Source organism: Salvelinus alpinus, chromosome 14 (genome assembly GCF_045679555.1).
Source record: "Salvelinus alpinus chromosome 14, SLU_Salpinus.1, whole genome shotgun sequence".
NCBI classification, from domain to species: domain Eukaryota; kingdom Metazoa; phylum Chordata; class Actinopteri; order Salmoniformes; family Salmonidae; genus Salvelinus; species Salvelinus alpinus.
Window position 1 is genome coordinate 19,726,763 of NC_092099.1, and position 22,800 is coordinate 19,749,562.

Here is a 22,800-nt window from a genome sequence, read left to right on the forward strand (position 1 = left end):
ACACAGAGTCCTACTAATTACTACACATGCTGAGATACGTCACTTTTGTTTTGAGCCAATTTCGCCGTGGGCTTTGAACGGGACACGTGGCTCACGCCTGGGAGGCAGCGCGGTTTCATATTAAATGCAATCACATTTCAACCAATGCAAAACACGCCTACACCGGCGAGATTAATCGAAACCCCTCACTGAAGTGTGACAGTTACACATTGGTCTGAAAGAAGAAGGAAGTTGTAGTTAACCGCCTGACAACCTGCCGCCTTTTTGCTTTTTGGACGAGAAACAAGACGTGTCTTTTGGTTCCCCCCTGTATTTCAACCACGGCAAGTTTGATAATGTCTCTCTCTCTCTCAATGTCTGTGAATTGATGGGCGCGGCGATTTTTTACAGATAGACCTCATTTTCTGTCAAGCGTCGAACGCACGAGGATGAGCAGAAAGTGAATTGGAGAGCACGGTTACATGCACACAATAATGCGATTATTGTGTATAGTCGAATTAATATAATAGTTACATTAACACGTTTACATGCTTTGCAAGAATAACGATTAACCTAAGTCATATTTACATGGACACATCTGAAATCAAGCTACCTGATGGCACTGATAAATGCAGACCATGTTAGTTTTGGGAAGGTTATTTGATTCTAAGTAAGGACATACAAAATGTATGTGAAAACTACTTCAAGACGCATACATTTTTTCCCCTGACTCATTTCGCGAGGGAGGGAGGCTCGCTCGGCTGGTGGCAGGACATGGGCAGATTAAATAGATTGCTGGAAGGCGGATTAAAAGTGTTTACATTTTGAAAGATTGCCCAGAAAACTAGGGGTTTTAATCGATGTATCCTACTTCGATTTTGACCTTATGGCGACTTAAGATGAGCAGAATAAGGTGTTTACATGACTATTACATAATGCCTACTACCATACTCCGTTTAATATCGAGTTATTAGTGTACATATAAACAAGGAAAGTGGTTGGTTACAAAGTAGCTGATGATCATAATCATTGAAAACATAGTATGGACCGTGGTTTACTAGCAAATGTTCTGCAGTATGCTTCTCTCTTTGATGGCTATCACACAAGGACGTCCTATTTTGATTATACTTTTTTTTTTTTTTTTTTTTTACAACAACCCAAGATAATTAGTATTTGCTCTGTATACAACTAATCTCAATTAGGATGCTAGATAATAAGTCCCTAAATTAGGAAAAATATATGTATTTTTAAATAACATAGGTTACACCAGTATTGTCTACTGAAGTTCAGTTGCCTAATTAACTTCAGTAAATCATTTAGAGGCTCTGCGACTGCCACACATCTAAATATAAAGCTGGTCCAGTTGATGTGCAGTCCAAGATTCCAAGTATGAGGTTTTTCTATTAGCTCTACTGCAGGCTGCTGTAGTGAATGGTTGTGGTGGTGCAAAAGTTTTAGCGTGTTACTTAGTAGCCTATGTAGAATTAATCCATTCAACTTTCACTTTAAGTGCTAAAATGATGACGTGACCATACCAGTAGTGTAAATGACTAATGTCGTGGCAGAGACCCATGATGGAGTTAAATTGTACAGTAGGCGTAGCTACAAGCAAGCCAAGCTGTCGCTAGATACACAGTTGGTGGTACAGTGCTTGGCAACGTCATGTTTTCAGACCAAGATTCCAGCATATTAGGTTATTCATGTCTGGTAATAAAAGCAATAATGCTTCTGCTGTCCTTTGCTACACATCTGATCCCCAGAGTACGAAACAGAAGTTGTTTGAATGCCAGGAATATATCTGATCCCCTACTGAGATGAGTTGCTTGGTGGAAAGTAGCCTACAATGCCTTCCTTGGACATGTACAGTGCATTTGGAAAGTATTCAGACCCCTTAACTTCTTCCATATTTTGTTATGTTACAGCCTTATTCTAAAATTGATTAAATATCATTTCTCATCAATCTACACACAATACCCCATAATGACAAAACAAAAACAGGTTTTTAGAAATGTTTGCAAATGTATTACAAATGCAACACTGAACTATCACATTTACATAAGTATTCAGACCCTTTACTTAGTACTTTGTTGAAGCACCTTTGGCAACAGTGACAGCCTCAAGTAGGGTTGCACATTTTGGGGAATATTCAGAGGTGGGCATTTAACTGCAATATATGGGAATTCATGTAAATGTATGCAAATTAATATTAATACCATTTAAATGTAGATGTTTTTTGCATTGGATATATTTACTATATCATATGGAAACATAAACATTTTACCTTATCATAAGTAGACATAATTGCAAATGTTTAAATCCTTCCAAAATAAAAATAAAGCTGTTTAGTTACGAATTGAACTTTTAATTAAATGAGTTGACTCTTCACATGGGATGATTTCACTGAACAACAAAAGAAAGGGAACCTTGAATGATCCCCAATGATCCATTGCATCTCCCAAAAATGTTTTCAACAGGCCTCATCTTCATTGCCACTTTCCAACCTTGTTGAGGATGGCTCGTTGTCAGGCTCAAAAAGACTCAAATTTGCCTGGATAGCCACCAATTTTTCAACCCTTGTATTGGTCAGCCTGTTGCGTGCTTTTGTGTGTGTGTTCCCAAAAAAGGAACAGTTGCGCTCTGAGGCGGTTGATGTTGGTGGGATTTGGAGGATGATGGCGGCAACAGGGGAAAGAGCCTCAGATCCACAAAGTCCCTACCACCAGATGGCTGATGAGATATGTTGGCACGACTGCCATATTGGATCTCCATCCCAAAGCCCTTGCTTGGAAGTGTATTTCGCCAGACTGCCAAGAACCTTGCCCTCATCCAGGCCAAGGTGGTGAGACATGGTAGTGATGACACCATAGGTCTTGTTGATCTCTGCACCAGACAGGATGCTCTTGCCAGCATACTTGGGGTCCAACATGTACGCTGCGGTGTGTATGGGCTTCAGACAGAAGTCTTCATGCTTTTTTATGTATTTCAGAACTGCAGTTTCTTCTGCTTGGAGCAACAGTGAAGTGGGCAGGGCAGTACAGATTTTTTCTCTTACATCTGCAAGCAGAGTCTGAACATCAGACAGGATGGCATTGTCTCCCTCAATCCGTGCAATGGCTACTGCTATAGGTTTCAGGAGTTTCAGGCTGCTCACCACTCTCTCCCAAAATGCATCACCCTTGATGGGGCTGTCCATATCGGCAGACTGATATGGCCATTTCTTGGAGAGACTTCTTCCCCTCCAGGAGACTGTCAAACATGATGACAACACCACCCCAACGGGTGTTGCTGGGCAGCTTCAATGTGGTGCTCTTATTCTTCTCACTTTACTTGGTGAGGTAGATTGCTGCTATAACTTGATGACCCTTCACATATCTAACCATCTCCTTGGCTCTCTTGTAGAGTGTATCCATTGTTTTCAGTGCCACGATGTCCTTGAGGAGCAGATTCAATGCATGAGCATCACAGCCAATGGGTGTGATGTGAGGGTAGGACTCCTTCACTTTAGACCAAGCAGCCTTCATGTTCGCAGCATTCTGTCACCAGTGCAAGTACCTTTTGTGGTCCAAGGTCATTGATAACTGCCTTCAGCTAGCTCATCTGCAATGTAGAGACCGGTGTGTCTGTTGTCCCTTGTGTCAGTGCTCTTGTAGAATACTGGTTGAGGGGTGGAGATGATGTAGTTAATTATTCCTTGCCCACAAACTTTTGACCACCCATCAGAGATGATTGCAATACAGTCTGCTTTCTCTATGATTTGCTTAACCTTCACTTGAACTCTGCATCCAGCAAATTAGTAGATAAAGCATGTTTGGTTGGAGGGGTGTATGCTAGGCAGAGAATATTCAGAAAAACTTCCAATATACATTGCCTGTGAACATCAGAGGTGAACCAGTTGCATACACAGCTCGAGCAAGACATTCATCAGCATTTCTCTGACTACGTTCCTGCATTGAGTCAAAAACACTTCTGATTCCAGGAGGACCGTGAGTTGTTGCTATCGATAAGGTGTCCGATTCATAATTTTCACCTCGACTTGAAGTAGAGGGACTTTTGTCAGAGGTTGCTTGTTGTGAGCGCTGAGGGAACTTTATGCACTTGGCCAGATGATTCTGCATCTTTGTTGTGTTCTTCACATATGATTTGGCACAGTATTTGCAAATTTACACAGCTTTTCCTTCTACATTAGCTGCAGTGAAATGTCGCCACACATCAGATAGTGCCCGTGGCATTTTCCTGTAAAGATAAGAAAAAAAGGAGTAAAAATACAATTCCATGTACAGATAAATAGTTAAGCAGTTAGATTAAACAATTCCTTTTCTAAGATAAATGTTTTAAAATAAAATGTATGGAAACAGGTGAATTAACACTCCCTCAGTTAGTAGGCTCAGTTAGTAGTTAGTAGACTTTGCTGTAGGCTACTGTTTACTAGTTAACAAAAAATCATGTATGTCATATAAAATATATTCACCCCACCCAGTATTGTAATCAAAACCTACCAGAAAGAATGTAGTCCTCGGCTAAGACAGTTGTAGTAGTGTGGGCTCAATAGCATCTCATTAGTGTGCAAGATCTTCAGAATCAGCTGTGATGGAAGAATGATGGAAGAATGCACTGTGCATGCAGAGGGTTGCAATTCCATTGAATTGGGGAGAGTTTAACCAAAATATGCCACAAGACCTAGAATTGCCTTATGTGTATCCCACAAAAAAGGTTCACTGTTATAAGCAAACTTTTTTTTATTAATTTAAGCAAAATTCCCAGCAAAGGGTCTGAATACTAATGTAAATAAGGTATTTATATATGTATTTTTTTATATCAATTTGTCTAAACCTGTTTTCGCTTTGTCATTGTGTGGGGATTGCTGAGTAATTCTCTTTATTTAATCAATTTTAGAATAAGACTAACGTAACAAAATGTGAAATAAGTCAAGGGGTCTGAATACTTTCTGAACTGTACATCCACAAAATTAAATTGATAGAACTTGCATTATGGAATGGAGAGAGATGCCCATGCTGACTTCAGAGGTCCTGCTGTGTTTGAAACTTTCTTTTGTTCTTGTGCCCTGTAGGAGAACACTTCTGAGGGGTTATTCCAGCAGGTTCTTGGCCATGTCTCCCAGGCCTAGTGTTGAGCTCACAGGGTTCTTCTGGCCAGAGGTGAGCTGCAGTTCTGTGTGTTGGTCATCATTGCTGTGAGATCTACCGATCTGTTGACCCCTGACCCCGCAGTGCCCGTTATCACCCAATCATCATGGCCCCTGTGCCACCTGGCATCCGCTTCCTGGCCTCCTTCAACAGAGACCAGTGGTGAGTTCTGTATGTCTGTCTGTCAGATCAATACGTTCTGTTGGTTTGTCAGTAAAGGTCTGGCTTACACGTGAACTTAGTTGTAAATTATTGATGACTTATGATGAAGAGACCTCGGGGCTCAAGCCATACTGTTCGTGTGTGTGCCTGTGCAGGAGTGTACATGTGAGTGTGTCTGTGCTTGTAGCTGTTTTCTATTTAGTCCTAATTATGTGTGTTCTGCAAGAGAGTGAATTAGCCGGGACACAGAGAAAGAGAGCGAGAACACTGTGCAAATAACAGAACTGTTCTCTAAGTTCCCATACATCATGTAGAGTAGGGCATACGTACCATCTACTTACAGGCAGCTTAATGATCACGTATCCCAGTCATTATTAGGGCCAGGAGTTGTTCCAGCTCAGGAAAAAATAAGATCAGGAGTTATCAAGAGAAAGAGTGGGGAACCATGTTCTGAACCTGACTTTGAAGTATTTCTTAGAGCTTTATCACATTTAATTGCGTTCAGACTGACTTGTAATACAGTGCGAGTGAGTGGCATGCTGAAATCACGGTTGTAAACCTTTGTACCTGTGTGGCTGTAGCCAGTCTCCCTACGCAGTCTCCTATATTGTATTTTTTATTTCACCTTTATTTAACCAGGCAAGTCAGTTAAGAACAAATTCTTATTTACAATGACAGCCTACCAGGGAACAGTGGGTTAACTGCCTTGTTCAGGGGTAGAACAACAGATTTTTACCTTGTCAGCTCGGGGATTCGATCCAGCAACCTTTCGGTTACTGGCCCAATGCTCTAACCACTAGGCTACCTGCCGCCCCGTATGTCTGGTCCTATCAGAGAGTTGGCGTCAAAGAACATGACTGACGTTTTACATTCTCCCAACCAATTGTGAAATTTTGTTATTTTTTTAGCGTTTTGTGTAACTTGTTTTTTAATGTATTGTGTACATAATGTTGGTGCTACCGCCTCTTATGACCGAAAACAACTTCTGAACATCAGAAAAGCAATTACTCACTGCGGACTGGAAGAAACTTTTTCCTTTAAAGAGTCCGACGAGAAGGATATCCTGCTTTCACTGAAACAGGCCCAGATCCAGGCCTTTTGCGCGAAAAGACACCGGAAAAGGGGACGCGGATCGGGGGTCCTTCTGAGAAGCCAGAGGCGAGCGAGTAAACTCCCAATGCCTTCCATTCTTCTTGCTAATGTGCACTCGTTAGAAAATAAAATTGATGACCTACTATTAAGATTATCCTACCAACAGGACATTAAAAACTGTAACATCTTATGTTTCACCGAGACGTGGCTGAACGAAGAAACGGACAATATAGAGCTGGCAGGATTTTCCATGCACCAGCAGAACAGAGACGCTACCTCTGGTAAGACGAGGGGTGGGGGTGTGTGTCTTTTTGTCAATAACAGCTTGTGCGCGATGTCTAATATTAAAGATGTCTCGAGATATTGCTCGCCTGAGTACCTTATGATAAGCTGTCGACCACACTATCTACCAAGAGAGTACTCATCTGTATTTGTAGCCGTCTATTTACCACCACAAAGCGAAGCTGGCACTAAGACCGCTCTCAACCAACTCTAAAGGCCATAAGTAAAGAAGAAAATGCTCATCCAGAAGCGGCGCTTCTAGTGGCCGGGGACTTTAATGCAGGAAACTTAAATCAGTTTTACCACATTTTTACCAGCATGTCACATGTGCAACCAGGGGGGGAGACCACATTTACTCCACACACTTTGTCGCACTGCTTTGCTTTATCTTGGACAGGTCACAGTTGTAAATTTAGAACTCGTTCTCAACTGGCCTACCTGGTTAAATAAAGGTGAAATAAATAAATAAAAAACACACAGAGATGCATACAACGCTCTCCCCCACCCCCCATTTGGTAAGTCTGACCACAATTCTATCCTCCTGATTCCTGCTTACAAGCAAAAACTAAAGCAGGAAGTACCAGTGACTCGCTCAATACGGAACTGTCCAGATGACACGGAAGCTACACTACAGGACAGTTTTGCTAGCACAGACTGGAATATGTTCCGGGATTCATCCAATGGCATTGAGGAATACACCACCTCCGTCATCGGCTTCATCAATAAGTGCATCGATGACGTGGTCCCCACAGTGCAGCGCCTTGCAAAAGTATTCATCCCCCTTGGCGTTTTTCCTATTTTGTTGCTTTACAACCTGTAATTTAAATGGATTTGTTTGGATTTCATGTAATGAACGTACACAAAATAGTCCAAATTGGTGAAGTGAAATGGAAAAAATAATAAATCACATACATTTTTATCGTAAAATTGGTGCGTGCGTATGTATTCACCCCCTTTGCAAGGAAGCCCCTAAATAAGATCTGGTGCAACCAATTACTTTTAGAAGTTACATAATTAGTTAGTCCACCTGTGCAATCTAAGTGTCACATGATCTGTCACATGATCTCAGTGTATATATACACCTGTTCTGAAAGGCCCAAGGAGTCTGCAACACCACTAAGCAAGGGTCACCACAAAGACCAAGGACCTATCCAAACAGGTCAGTGACAAAGTTGTAGAGAAGTACAGATCAGGGTTGGGTTAAAAAACATATCTGAAACTTTGAACATCCCACGGGGCACCATTAAATCCATTATTAAAAAATGTAAAGAATATGGCACCACAACAAACCTGCCAAGAGAGGGCCGCCCACCAAAACTCACAGACCAGGCAAGGAGGGCATTAATCAGAGAGGCAATAAAGAGACCAAAGATAACCCTTTAAGAGCTGCAAAGCTCCACAGCGGAGATTGGAGTATCTGTCCATAGGACCACTTTATGCCGTACACTCCACAGAGCTGGGCTTTACGGAAGAGTGGCCAGAAAAAAGCCATTGCTTAGAGAAGAAAATAATAGGCATGTGGGAGACTCCCCAAACATATGGAAGAAGGTATTTTGGTCAGATGAGACTAAAATGTAGCTTTTTGACCATCAAGGAAAGCGCTATGTCTGGCGCAAACCCAACCCCTCTCATCACCCCGAGAACACCATCCCCATAGTGAAGCATGGTGGTGGCAGCATCATGCTGTGGGGATGTTTTTCATTGCCAGGGACTGGGAAACTGGTCAGAATTGAAGAAATGATGGATGGCGCTAAATACAGGGTAATTCTTGAGGGAAACCTGTTTGTCTTCCCCCCCGCTGCTACTCGCTGTTTGTTTGTTACCTATGCATAGTCACTTCGCCCCCACCTACATGTACAGATTACCTCAACTAGCCTGTAGCCCTGCACACTGACTTGGTATTGTTATTATTATTGTGTTACTTTTTATTATGGCTTTTTATTTTAGCCTACTGGTAAATATTTTCTTCTTCTTGAACTGCACTGTTGGTTAAGGGCTTGTAAGTAAGCATTTCACGGTAAAGTCTACACTTGTTGAATTTGGCACATGTGGCAAATTAAAGTTTGATTTGAGGTGGGACAGTGGTGGTGTCACAGAGCCACTGACATGTTTTTCACAAAATTACTGCCAACAAGGAAGACACATTGACAGTGTCCTAACTGTCCCCTTCCTGTCTTATGAACACAACCCCCTCCCCACTAGACACATGGAGAGAGAGATACAAACACGCACACATGCTGCCCAGCTGGTGAATGTGCAAAGGCAATCAGGGATTCTTCCCTCTGGCTACTTTCCACTCCTTAGCAATTGGTCTCTAGGAATGGTTTATGGTGGTGTTAAGACGTCCAGACTGCCATAAGTGGCTGTATTTGGCTTGTCCAGGGGCAGACCCACGTCGAGGTGGCTGCAATTGGCTAGGTCAGGGGTAGACGTGTCCGTATATGTCAAACTCAATTTGTTTGCCAATTGCACAAGTCCACAAGGAAATGACTGAGTGGGAAAGTTAAAGGAACGGCACATCCTGGCCTTTGTTATACTTACCAGTTCTCACTGTGTACTTTGAATTAGTCAGAAGTTTACATACACCTTAGCCAAATACATTTAATCTCAGTTTTTCACAATTCCTGACATTTAATCCTAGTAAAAATGCCCTGTTTTAGGTCAGTTAGGATCACCACTTAATTTTATGAATATGAAATGTCAGAATAATAGTATAGAATTATTTCTTTAAGCTTTTATTCATCACATTCCCAGTGGGTCAGAAGTTTACATACACTCAATTAGTATTTGGTAGCATTGCCTTTAGATTGTTTAACTTGGGTCAAACATTTTGGGTAGCCTTCCACAAGCTTCCCACAATAAATTGGGTGAATTTTGTCCCATTCCTCCTGACAAAGCTGTTGTAACTCAGTCAGGTTTGTAGGTCACCTTGCTCGCACATGCTTTTTCAGTTCTGCCCACAAATTTTCTATGGGATTGAGGTCAGGGCTTTGTGATGGCCACTCCAATACCTTGACTTTGTTGTCTTTAAGCCATTTTGCCACAACTTTGGAAGTATTCATTGTCCATTTGGAAGACCCATTTGCGACCAAGCTTTAACTTCCTGACTGATGTCTTGAGATGTTGCTTCAATATATCGACAATTTTCCTTCCTCATGAGGCCATCTATTTTATGAAGTGCACCAGTCCCTCCTGCAGCAAAGCACCCCCACAACATGATGCTGCCACCCCCGTGCTCCACGGTTGGGATAATGCTCTTCAGCTTGCAAGCCTCCCCCTTTTTCCTCCAAACATAACGATGGTCATTATGGCCAAACAGACCAGAGGACATCAGACCAGAGGACATTTCTCCAGAAAGTACGATCTTTGTCCCCATGTGCAGCTGCAAATCGTAGTCTGGTCCCATGGTGTTTATACTTGCGTACTATTAATTGTACAGATGAACGTGGTACCTTCAGGCATTTGGAAATTGCTCCCAAGGGTGAACCAGACTTGTGGAGGTCTACAATTATTTTTCTGAGGTCTTGGATGATTTCTTTTGATTTTTCCCATGATGTCAAGCAAAGAGGCACTGAGTTTGAAGGTAGGCCTTGAAATACATCCACAGGTACACCTCCAATTGACTCAAATTATGTCAATTAGCTGATCAGAAGCTTCTAAAGCCATGACATAATTTTCTGGAATTTTCCAAGCTGTTTAAAGGCACAGTCAACTTAGTGAATGTAAACTTCTGACACACTGGAATTGTGATACAGTGAAATAATCTGTAAACAATTGTTGGAAAAAGACGCTAGCGTCCCACCTCGACAACAGCCAGTGAAATTGCAGGGCGCCAAATTCAAAACAACAGAAATCCCATAATTAAAATTCCTCAAACCTACATGTATTATCCACCATTTTAAAGATAAACTTATTGTAAATCCAACCACAGTGTCCGATTTCAAAAAGGCTTTACGGAGAATGCACACTTTGCGATTATGTTTGGTCAGCACCTAGCCACAGAAACCCATACAGCCATTTTCCAGCCAAGGAGAGTGTCACAAAAGTCAGAAATAGCATTAAAATGAATCACTTACATTTGATCTTCATCTGGTGGCACTCCCAGGTCCCCATGTCAGACAATAAATGTTTGTTTTGTTCGATAATGTCCCTCTTTATGACCAAAAACCTCCTTTTTGTTTGCGCGTTTTGTCCATTAATCCGAATGCTTATGGCACTAAGTCCAGACGAAAAGTCAAAAAAGTACACTAAAAGTTAATAGAAACATGCCAAACGATGTTTGAAATCAATCCTCCGGTTGTTTTTGTCATAAATAATCAATAATATTTCAACTGGACAAAAGCTTCGTCAATAGGAAATGAGAAACAAGAAAGGTGCGTTCCCGATCAGACGCATGGCTGATGAATGGAAATTTCCACTAGCCACTGATTGAAAGTGCTGTATCTCCCTAATTTTTCAGAGTAAAAAGCCTGAAACAATGCCTAAAGACTGGCCACATGTAGAGGAAGCCACAGAGCTCGTGAACTGGGTCCTAAGTCTTTGTATGGTGGATAGGGTTTCAATGGAAAAACAGCCTTTCAAAATAATAGTACTTCCTGGTTGGATTTTCCTTGGGTTTTCGCCTGCCATATCAGTTCTGTTATACTCAGACATTATTTTAACAGTTTTGGAAACTTTAGAGTTTTCTATCCAAATCTACTAATTATATGCATATCCTATCTTCTGGGCCTGAGTAGCAGGCAGTTTAATTTGGGCACGCTTTTCATCCAAAATTCCGAATGTTGCCCCCTACCCTAGTGAAGTTAATGCAGCTGGTGGCCACAGCAGATACCAACTGTTACTTTTGATTTTGACCCCCCCCCCCCCCCTTTGTTCAGGGACACATTATTCCATTTCTGTTAGTCACATGTCTGTGGAACTTATATTCATACAAATACTTACACATGTTAAGTTTGCTGAAAATAAACGCAGTTGACAGTTTTTTTGCTGAGTTTATATTGAAAATACTGTGATTTTAAGAATAATAGTTTTCAGAGAATCATTTATTGAAAAAGTAGGTTCATTGTCATTTCTACACACTTAAGTTAACAGTGAGAGGACGTTTCTTTTTTTTGATTAGTTTATCTAAGGACAGATCTAGGATCAGATTACCCTAAACCTAAACCTCACACTGAACGTTTCATTCTCACAATGGTATCTCACTCTCAGTGGTCAGGGATGAATGCTACCCACTGACTACCTCCTCCTATCCAGCCCTTCTCACTGCTGCCCCCTTGTGTTGTGTTGTCCCCCTCCAGGTACCGAGCCTTCACATTTAGCCTCACCTTCCTGCTGTACACCAGCTTCCACCTGTCCAGAAAACCCATCAGCATCGTCAAGGTAATATATATATATACACACACACTGATGTACCCTATAGGGAATTTACTGGACTATACTGGCATAGCACATAATAACAGATTTACTCACTACACTCCTATCCACACATTAAATATACATGTTATCAGCACAGGTGTTATTGTAACCTGATCAGCCACAATGTGATTCATCCTGCTACTATATCTGTGACCAGGGGTGCAACTTTCACTGCCCCCCCACATTCTGAAATAGCATTTTCGTCCCCCCCAGTTGTATCATTGGAATATGATACAAAACGAGGCAACGGTGTGCTTTAGAACCATGGGACGCTTCCGAGCTGTCGGGTAGGCTGTTTGGAGTGATTATCCGACTGGAACCAAAATAAATTGTCCCCCCTAAGTTGTGCCCCTGTCTGTGACTATATATCAGAATGACAGTGTCCCTCCCAAAGCAGAGCCAGGGATTAACCATTTATATAACCAATGTTATCCAATATTGTTTACCTTGGAACCATTGCATGGCTGGAAGCAGCTTGATATTTAGTATTAAATGTATGAGATTAATGTTTGACCAGCTATATATGTTGGGTTTACTATAGTTTGTGCTCTTTTTCATTGCGTGCACACACATGTGAATGTTTGCTCACTATGATTATTTGTTCCACAGAGTGAGCTACATAAGAACTGCTCAGCTCTCAATGAGCTCTCCACAGCCAGTAGTAGCCAGCTGCCAAACCTCCACACAGCTGCAGAGTGCAGCTGGAAACCCTTTGGTGAGACCCCACTCAACCCTTGTTCTCCCCCTCTTTCAGTCTCTCAATCCCTCTTTCTCCCACATTCTCTACTAAATGTTATGCATCCTCTATCCCTACACTTATCACTAATCACACATTTGTTACTATTCATTCACACATTGTTGTCGATCCCCATAACCAAACCCAGGAGCCTGTATTCAGATGAGTGGTCCTTGGTTGAATTGATGTCATTCTCATGTAAAACTACCTCCATACCTAGATAAAAGCAACTATAAGCAGCTGCTGGGAGCCATGGACTACTCCTTCCTCTGTGCCTATGCCGTGGGCATGTTCCTCAGGTAAGGCTAAAACTAGGCTGTCCACTTGACCTGATCAGGAAAACCTCTGGGCTCTAGTTATCACATAAAACTCTTCCCCATCTCTCGTCTTTCAGTCAGTCAGACTGCAGAGTCTAGGGCTGTTGCGGTGACCGTATTACCGCCACACCGGTGGTCACCAGTCATGAAGGCAGTCAAATTCCACATGACCGTTTAGTCACAGTGATTAGACTTCTCCAAGCTCTGATGCTGCTGATGGTCATTAGTAACCTACCAACTTGCTAACTGTTTGGTACTCAGTGCTCTATTGTCACTCTGACATCAATGCAAATGTCATCAAAAATCCAATCAAACACTTCATGAGCTCATGTTTGCGCAACATTTTTCTATAGGCTATGAAATGGCGTGAGAAAACAGAGTGATGGCCACTATTAAAAAGCGGATCCTTCAGATTTCTATAGGCCTACTATATATATTTATTTATTTATTTATTTCTCAACTTTCCTAATATTAAGCACATTGCTTATTTTACAACCGGAGTATAGGCTACCTGGCTGGCATGAAAATGAACCACGGGAAAAGCGTCCTCCTTTCGATATTTAAGTACATAGATGACATGTATTTTTTTTCTCCTGCCACTGTTTCGAGACGGGTGCATGATAATGGTCCATTATTAATGAAGAACATTAATTCACTTTACAAGGGTTGTAAGAGCCTAACTGGCATACATAAGCAGCGTGTGAGTTTCAAGTTTGGGGAAGATAATTTTCACCATAAAAATGCACCTTTAGAATAAAAGCATTACATGCATAGTAGCATTTTGCGGTCACTTTTGATAATGGTGTTTTCCCGCTAATGGAACATTCGCACTTATAGCCTACTACCATGTGTGCATTGCTGCACTTATTATGTGAAGAAATAGCCTAATAGTTTATCAACATTTTAAGCTAAGCGTTCTGATCTGTTGCGTCAGCCACATTGCGTACATTTTTTTTTTTACTCGTGGTTGTATTAATTTGGGATCTATCGCATCCCGCAGCTGTCCCCGACTATGTTTGGAATATTTGTTTCTCGCATACAATAGGTCAACTTTTGTACTATGGGGATAGTAGATTGACATAGGCTAGTGCTTTTGCTGTTCGTTAGGCCTACTCATCTTGATGACTGACAAAGTAAATGTGGACAGTTCTTCCAATATCTTCAATATGCACCTCGGATTGGATAAGGACGTGCGCAGTTGCATCCCCGATGTGTCTGTCTTCACTTGTAACCTGAGAAAGACCTGATCACGTGATGGAGAGCCATGTGAGTGAGAGGTGCTTTGGAGCACTCGGGGAGAAGGGCACAAGTCAGCACTCCGGGCCACGGACACAACGGCCACTGGCCGCAAAAGACATGGCTTTTTTTTAAGGGTGCATTACGGCAACACAAAGGGGATGCAGCCGGGAAATTCAAGGCGTTATCAAGTGCTTGTCAGATTGTGAATGAGAGACGACTGAGGAAGTGTGTACAGTCTGTGGAAAAAAACAAAGCAGAGCTCGTGCCTTTTCAAGCGACTTTTTAAAAAATCATTAGAGTTGCCTCATGCAGCCTTACAATGTATTAAAAATCTAAACATATAGTCCAATGTTTGTAGAACAACAAGTTACATTAATAACTCTAAATTAAGCATATAGAAGTATCTATTTCTTTGTTAGCCGCATGTGCGCACTCCCTCAAATCGTTTGGAGAAAATATCCTTTCTATTTTATTCAGCTTTGTTCAGTAGTATTCTTCATACTATAAAATAATTCCAAGGAATTCTAAGCAAATCTTGTCTGCTAAATGAACTAGTGTAGTCCACAGCCATTTAACATAGCCAGATCAGGACCTAACATAAGGACAACTCAGAGTATGCTATTGTTCTTCTGAAATTGACTACATTTTCCTGTCATGTTTCTTTAGACCTGTCTAAAATAATTAATGGATTTATTGTGAAGGTGTAGGCTATATTACATGGATTTATTAGACTTTTTAAAATGTAGATGTTCCACAGGTCTGTATCAGTGGCTTGTAGGCTGTGTGGAAGCCAGGAGATGCTAAATGTGTTTATGTTAATTAACGTTCAATTACCCTGAGACCGACAGTTATTTGCTTGAGGATCACCGGCTGATGACATTTCGTGACCTCCACAGCTCTAGCAGAGTCTAGCAGAGTGTTTGTCCCGTTTTGTGAATCCTTGGTTGGTGAGCAGACCCTGATTCAAGAATTTTAACTGATTTCAATTATTTTTAGCCAGATACTAATTGGGATATTGAATTTTATGTTCCTTTTCATGGCGTTAAAGGCCCTTCTTACCTTGTCTCTCAGATCGATCACAGCTTTTTGGAAGTTATCTGTAGTGCTGATGTTTAGGCAGAGGTAGGTATAGTTTGTGTGCTCTAGGGCAATGGTATCTAGATGGACCAGGACCACAATATTTTTTTTTATGTTACTGTCAAGAGTCCAGGTCTGACAGAATCTGTGCAGAAGATGTACACTACTGTTCAAAATTTGGGGGTCACTTAGAAATGTCCTTGTTTTTGAAAGAAAAGCTATCTTTTTGTCCATTAAAATAACATAAACTTGATCAGAAATACAGTGTAGACATTGTTAATGTTGTAAATGACTATTGTAGCAGGAAATGGCAGAATAAAAAATAAAGAATTGAATATCTACATAGGTTTACAGAGGCCCATTATCAGCAACCATCACTCCTGTGTTCCAGTAGCACGTTGTTAGCTAATCCAAGTTTATCATTTGAAAAGGCTAATTGATCATTAGAAAACCCTTTTGCAATTATGCTAGCACAGCTGAAAACTGTTGTTCTGACTAAAGAAGCAATAAAACTGGCCTTCTTTAGACTAGTTGAGAATCTGGAGCATCAGCATTTGTGGGTTTGATTACAAGCTCAAAATGGCCAGAAACAAAGAACTGTCTTCTGAAACTCGTCAGTCTATTCTTGTTCTGAGAAATGAAGGCTATAACATTAACAATGTCTACACTGTATTTCTGATCAATTTGATGTTATTTTAATGGACAAAAAATTAGCTTTTCTTTCAAAAACAAGGATATTTTTAAGTGACCCCAATCTTTTGAACGGTAGTGTAGGTGCTGCTGTAGGCCCTCCTTGGTTGGTGACAGAAGCACCAGAGCATCAGTAAACAGTAGACATTTGACTTCAGATTCTAGTAGGGGGAAGCCAGGTGCTGCCTACTGTTCTAGTGCCCTCACCTATGTATGTATGTACAGTTGACGTTGGAAGTTTACATACAGGTTGGTTGGAGGTTGGAGTCATTAAAACTCGTTTTTCAACCACTCCACAAACTTCTTGTTAACAAACTATAGTTTTGGCAAGTCGGTTAGGACATCTACTTTGTGCATGACACAAGTAATTTTTCCAACAATTGTTTACAGACAGATTTATTTCACTGTATCACAATTCCAGTGGGTCAGAGGTTTACATACACAAAGTTGACTGTGCCTGTCACGTCCTGACCATAGTTCTTATGTGTTTTGCTTGTTTAGTGTTGGTCAGGACGTGAGCTGGGTGGGAATTCTATGTTGTGTGTCTAGTTTGTCTGTTTCTATGTTCAGCCTAATATGGTTCTCAATCAGAGGCAGCTGTCTTATCGTTGTCCCTGATTGAGAATCATATATAGGTGGCTTGTTTTGTGTTGGGGATTTGTGGGTGGTTGTTTTCTGTGTCAGTGTTTGTGCCACACGGGACTGTGACGGTTAGTTTGTTTGTTATTTTGTGGAAAATTTGTGGATATATTGAAGCAACATCTCAAGACATCAGTCAGGAAGTTAAAGCATGGTCGCAAATGGGTCTTCCAAATGGACAGTGACCCCAAGCATACTTCCAAAGTTGTGCCAAAATGGCTTAAGGACAAGAAAGTCAATGTATTGGTGTGGCCATCACAAAGCCCTGACCTCATCCTATAGAATATTTGTGGGCAGAACTGAAAAAGCGTGTGCGAGCAAGGAGGCCTACAAACCTGACTCAGTTACACCAACTCTGTCAGGAGGAATGGGCCAAAATTCACCCAGCTTTTTGTGGGAAGCTTGTGGAAGGCTACCCAAAATGTTTGACCCAAGTTTTAAACTATTTTAAATGCAATGCTACCAAATACTAATTGAGTGTATGTAAACTTCTGAGCCACTGGGAATGTGATGAAAGAAATAAAAGCTGAAATAAACAATTCTCTCTAATATTATTCTGACATTTCACTTTCTTTGTTTTAGGGTGTGCTGGGTGAATACGTGGTCTGTCGTATGGTAATTTGGTAAAAAGCCAATTTTGACATTTGCTCAGGACGTTTTCACTGAGGAAATGTAGGAGGCTGCTGTTAATGATAATGAAGAGAATTTGCTGTTGATGCAGATCCCACAGTAGTTATTGGGGACCAGTCCTTGGTTCCAAATATTGGGGAAGATGCTAGAGCTGAGGATTATGGTAGATTTATAATTGATCATGTCTCTGTTTTTGCTGTTTGTTCTTTCTTCATAGGGCCAAAATGAGAAGTGGTTTATCCATACGCCTCTGTTTTAGATAGTTAGCTATTTGTGTTGTTGTTTAGTGTGTTCTGATTTTTCCTTAGTGTATTCCTGTACTCTTTTAGTGTTTTAACATAGTTAAGGTGTAGGATCAGGTTTTCTGGGTCTGTGTTTTTGGTTGGATATGTTTCTCAATTTCTTTCTTAGGTTTTTGCATTCTTCATCCATCCATTTGTCATTGTTCATTTTCTTAGGTCTTCTGCTTGAAAGTTTTTAGATTTGATGGTGAAGCTGGAAGGTCAATTATACTGTTTTGGCTTTCTACTGCCAATTTTACTCATTCGCTACTGCAGTGAAACGTTTTGTCCAGAAAGTTGTCTAAAAGGGATTGAATTTGTTGTTGCCTGTTATTTTTTTGGTAGGTTTCTACACTACTTTCTTTCCATCTATAGCATTTCTTAATAGTATGCAGTTTGTTTTGGCTTTGTCTCGTTATTCAGTATTGCTCTGTTCAAGTAGAGTAGACTGATTTTGCTGTGATCTGATAGTGTCAGTGGGCTGACTATGAACACTGCGAGACTCTGGGTTGAGGTCAGTGATAAAGTAATCTACAGTACTACTGCCAAGGGATGAGCTGTAGTTGTACCTGCCGTAATAGTCCCCTCGAAGCCTACCATTGACTATGTACAGACCCAGTGTGCGACAGAGCTGCAGGAGTTGTGACCCATTTTTGTTGGTTGTTTTATCGTAGTTGTCAAGGGGGGAATATCTCCCCCTCGCTCCTTGCGTTCTCTTTTTTTCTCTCTTTGCCTTTCGCTCTCACCTCTCACTCTTTCCCTCTCACTCTTTTAGCCATGAAAGGGTCCTCATTCTGTCTCTTTGTGTTTCCACGGTGTTACAACATGAACACAGTGTGCTTTTCAAGGACCGTGTTGCATAACCAACTCTGTGCCCCAGCAAGGTCAAATGGCTTCTAGCCAAGCTTGTGGCGTGCTGGATGTCATGCTGAATAGTGTTGATATTTAATGTTTTTTCATTCAAAATTGATGTTTCGTTATATCAGGGGTGGAGAGAAATTGTCAATATGCCAGCCTATTTTTATGCTGAATATGCTAGCCATTTTTGTCAGCCTGCATTGAAACTTTTCTTATGTGTTGTTAAAATGTCATTGTGCGTCCTGCAGTGGCATCATCGGTGAGCGCCTGCCCATCCGTCTGTACCTGACGTTTGGCATGCTGATGAGCGGCCTCTTCACCTGTCTATTTGGCCTGGGCTACATTTACAGCATCCACAGCCTTGGCTTCTATATATTTGTCCAGGTAAGTCACACAGTGGACCGACTGTAACTACCTACACATGTACAATATCAGTAAAGCCATAGAAAATTCTTGGTCTGACATTTCATAGGAAGACGAGTTGAGAATTCAAAGGACAACAGTTCTATATTCTGAATGTTTTTCTAACTCTGTGTTTCTCCTCTGCCTCAGGTGGCTAATGGCTTGGTTCAGACCACTGGCTGGCCCAGTGTTGTCACATGCATCGGGAACTGGTTTGGCAAGGGAAGGTAAGCCACAAGATCTGTTAAAATGAAAGAATTCCTCCATAGTTCAGATGCATTGAATAGAAAATAGTTATAGAATATATATTGAAGTTAAGGTATTCTAACTGGTGTCTCCAATAGGAGGGGTCTGATCATGGGCATATGGAACTCCCACACCTCGGTGGGCAACATCTTGGGCTCTCTGATCGCAGGCTACTGGGTCTCCTCCAACTGGGGCTTGTCCTTCATCGTTCCCGGCCTCATCATCGCTGCCATGGGAATCATCTGCTTCCTCTTCCTCATTGAACGTGAGTACTGCTATGTGATTGGTTGGAGGAGTAAGAGACTCGTTCCATCTGCCTTTGAGTAGCTCCGATGCATGATTTATGCGACGGTCAGAATTTTACATGCTGATATTAAAATATTTAAACTGTCCGGGGTTTTGTCTGTAGATCCAAATGATCTTAGAAGCATCCATGCTGTACAGAACCCTGCTCCCTGCAGCAACAATGTGAGTACTTAGGATGTCTCCCTTGTTCTCAAAAGCATCTCTGCTTAGTATAGACATAATATTTAGGACATTTCAGAGGTATAAATTCACAGATATAGACAGGAAAAAAGCCCCTCTTGGTTCTATGCTTAGATTAAATTATATTTTGAAAATGTGTGTCCAAGAATGGGATCATTGTGTGGATCACATGTCATCAGAATTTGCCTGGATAGCATCACATCTGTCGCACATCGCGCCCGGCAACCGTTTCCTAGACAACTGTCGCCCACTTTAGCTCCTTGCGTAGACGTAGAGTACCTGAGTGTCTCAGAGTGTGGGCTGGCTCTGGTAAAAATGCCTCCCTGGAGACGGACACACAAATCAAAAAGGGATGAAACATGATTAACTTTTACCATGTGGGCAGATTCATTGTATAAGCTTTATTTAGGGTTCTTCTTGATTGACAGGTATCATTTTCAGTCTCCCACGCTACTGTGAACTGCGTTACAGTTTTCTTCACTAGTAGCTGGTGGAACACTGTGTATAATAGTGATGTTAAACTTTTTTTTCTCATGCAGCAAAAGCTGACAAAGAACTGGAATGGGACAAATGGACACAAGCAACTGTACCATTCATATAAACAGGGAGACAAATATCAGGTGTGCCTGTTTTTATCTGAGTTTGTCTGTGTTTACATTAGTGTATGTATGTGGATCTATGCTATTAACCCTTGTTTTTCCCTCCATCTCTCTCAGAACTGGGACACAGAGCTGCTGCTCCCTCAGGACAACAGTAGTGTTTCTGTCCCAGTACAGCAGGTGGTGGTGGTGAAGAGCGAATCGGAGCCCTCGGCCATCAGCTTCATGGGAGCTCTACGCATTCCGGTCAGTCGCCTGACCTCTCACACCACCCATATCTCTCACACACAATAACAAAGGCCCAGGCCCTGTTCCCCAAAGCCAGGGGTGTTCAACTCAATTCCTGGAGGGCCATTTATCTGCTGGTTTTTATTATTGCCTTTCAATTCATGTCCAATTCAAGACATAGATAACCAGGTGCAGTGAGTTTCTAACTAATCAATTACCTTAATTGATCAATCAAGTACCAGGGAGGGGCAAAAACCCGCAGATGAGGACACTGGAAAATGGCGACTGTGCTTTAATCGGAAAGTGCGGCAAGTGAAGTGTGACAATGAATGGAAATTAGTGAAATCAAAGAATGGAACTAAACGAGCAAAAGTTGTAGTAGAAGACAAGGACCGGTCCAATAATGCATTTCTTATGGGACTGGGTTTTTTGGACAAGGAGGTTAATTTGCGAAATCCATTTGTATTATCGAGCACTGAAGAAAGCATTGGGAAAAGTGGGTTCAATCAAGGTGACTAGAAGCGGCCTTGTTTTGGTTTATTGTGTCATTGAAGAAGTGTGGACTGGATCTGGCAAAATTGCCCACATCAGAAGTAACATGTATTGATCTTCGGAGCAGGGTGCCTGCCAAAGGAGTTGTAGCTGGAGTCTTGTTGGATATACACTACCAGTAAAAAGTTTTTGAACACCTACTCATTCAAAAGTTTTTCTTTATTTGTATTATTTTCTACATTGTGGAATAATAGGGAGTACATCAAAACTATAAAATAACACATATGGAATCATGTAGTAACCAAAAATGTGTTAAACAAATCAAAACATATTTGAGATTCATCAAATAGCCACCCTTTGCCTCATGAGGCAGTCACCTGGAATGCATTTCAATTAACAGGTGTGCCTTGTTAAAAGTTAATTTGTGGAATTTCTTTCCTTCTTAATGCGTTTGAGCCAATCAGTTGTGCTGTGACAAGGTAGGGGTGGTATACAGAAGATAGCCCTATTTGGTAAAAGACCAAGTCCATATTATGGCAAGAACAGCTAAAATAAGCAAAGAGAAACGACAGTTAGTCATTACTTTAAGACATGAAGATCAGTCAATACGGAACATTTCAATAACTTTGAACGTTTCTTCAAGTGCAGTCGCAAATACCATCAAGCGCTATGATGAAACCGGCTCTCATGAGGACCGCCACAGGAATGGAAGACCCAGAGGTACCGCTGCTGCAGAGGATAAGTTCATTAGAGTTACCAGCCTCAGAAATTGCAGCCCAAATAAATTCTTCAGAGTTCAAGTAACAGACACATCTCAACATCAACTGTTCAGAGGAGACTGCTTGAATCAGGCCTTCATGGTCAAATTGCTACAAAGAAACCACTACTAAAGGACACCAATAGGAAGAAGAGACTTGCTTGGCCCAAGAAACACAAGCAATGGACATTAGACCGCTAGAAATTTGGCCTTTGGTCTGGAGTCAAAATTTGAGATTTTTGGTCCTAACCGCCGTGTCTTTGTGAGACGCAGTGCGATGAACGGCTGATCTCTGCATGTGTGTTTCCCACCGTAAAGCGTGAAGGTGCTTTGCTGGTGACACTGTGATTTATTTAGAATTCAAGACACACTTAACCAGCATGGCTACCACAGAATTCTGCAGCGATACACCATCCCATCTCGTTTGGGCTTAGTGGGACTATCATTTGTTTTTCAACAGGACAGTGACCCAACACACCTCCAGGCTGTGTAAGGGCTGTTTTTACCAATAATTTGTGATGTAGTGCTGCATCAGATGACCTGGCCTCAACAATCCCCCAACCTCAACCAAATTGAGATGGTTTGTGATGAGTTGAACTGCAGAGTGAAGGAAAAGCAGCCAACAAGTGCTGAGCATATGTGGGAGCTCCTTCAAGACTGTTGGAAAAGCATTCCAGGTGAAGCTGGTTGAGAGAATGCCAAGATTGTGCAAAGCTGTCATCAAGGCAAAGGGTGGCTTTTTGAAGAATCTCAAATATAAAATACATTTTGATTTGTTTAACACTTTATTTTTTAAATTTACTACATGATTCTATATGTGTGTTTTCATAGTTTTGATGTGTTCACTATTATTTTACAATGTAGAAAATGGTAGAAAATAAAGAAAAACCCTTGAATGAGTGGGTGATCTAAAACTTATGACGAGTACCTCAGTCAGAAAATCCCATGAATGGTCAGTGCATGTCGCCTGACCTCTATTTTTTTTATTTAACCTTTATTTAACTAGGCAAGTCAGTTTAGAACAAATTCTTATTTACAATGACGACCTA

At 41.3% G+C, this 22,800-nt stretch overlaps 1 protein-coding gene across 2 annotated transcripts in view; it reads left to right on the forward strand.

Annotated features, from left to right (window-relative positions):
- Window positions 1-79: 79 nt before the first annotated feature.
- The window catches only part of LOC139538562 (glucose-6-phosphate exchanger SLC37A1-like), a 35,817-nt gene continuing 13,096 nt past the window's right edge, over window positions 80-22,800 (forward strand). Inside the window, exons 1-11 of one of the 2 annotated variants that reach the window (XM_071340731.1) lie at window positions 80-323; window positions 5,048-5,285; window positions 11,957-12,038; window positions 12,684-12,789; window positions 13,031-13,109; window positions 18,790-18,925; window positions 19,094-19,170; window positions 19,288-19,454; window positions 19,599-19,657; window positions 20,215-20,295; window positions 20,392-20,520. In XM_071340731.1, coding sequence (XP_071196832.1) covers window positions 5,230-5,285; window positions 11,957-12,038; window positions 12,684-12,789; window positions 13,031-13,109; window positions 18,790-18,925; window positions 19,094-19,170; window positions 19,288-19,454; window positions 19,599-19,657; window positions 20,215-20,295; window positions 20,392-20,520 — 972 coding nt within the window. In that variant the 5' untranslated portion in view covers window positions 80-323; window positions 5,048-5,229. The remainder of the gene's footprint in view (window positions 324-5,047; window positions 5,286-11,956; window positions 12,039-12,683; window positions 12,790-13,030; window positions 13,110-18,789; window positions 18,926-19,093; window positions 19,171-19,287; window positions 19,455-19,598; window positions 19,658-20,214; window positions 20,296-20,391; window positions 20,521-22,800) is intronic. The other variant, XM_071340732.1, reaches the window with a different exon arrangement.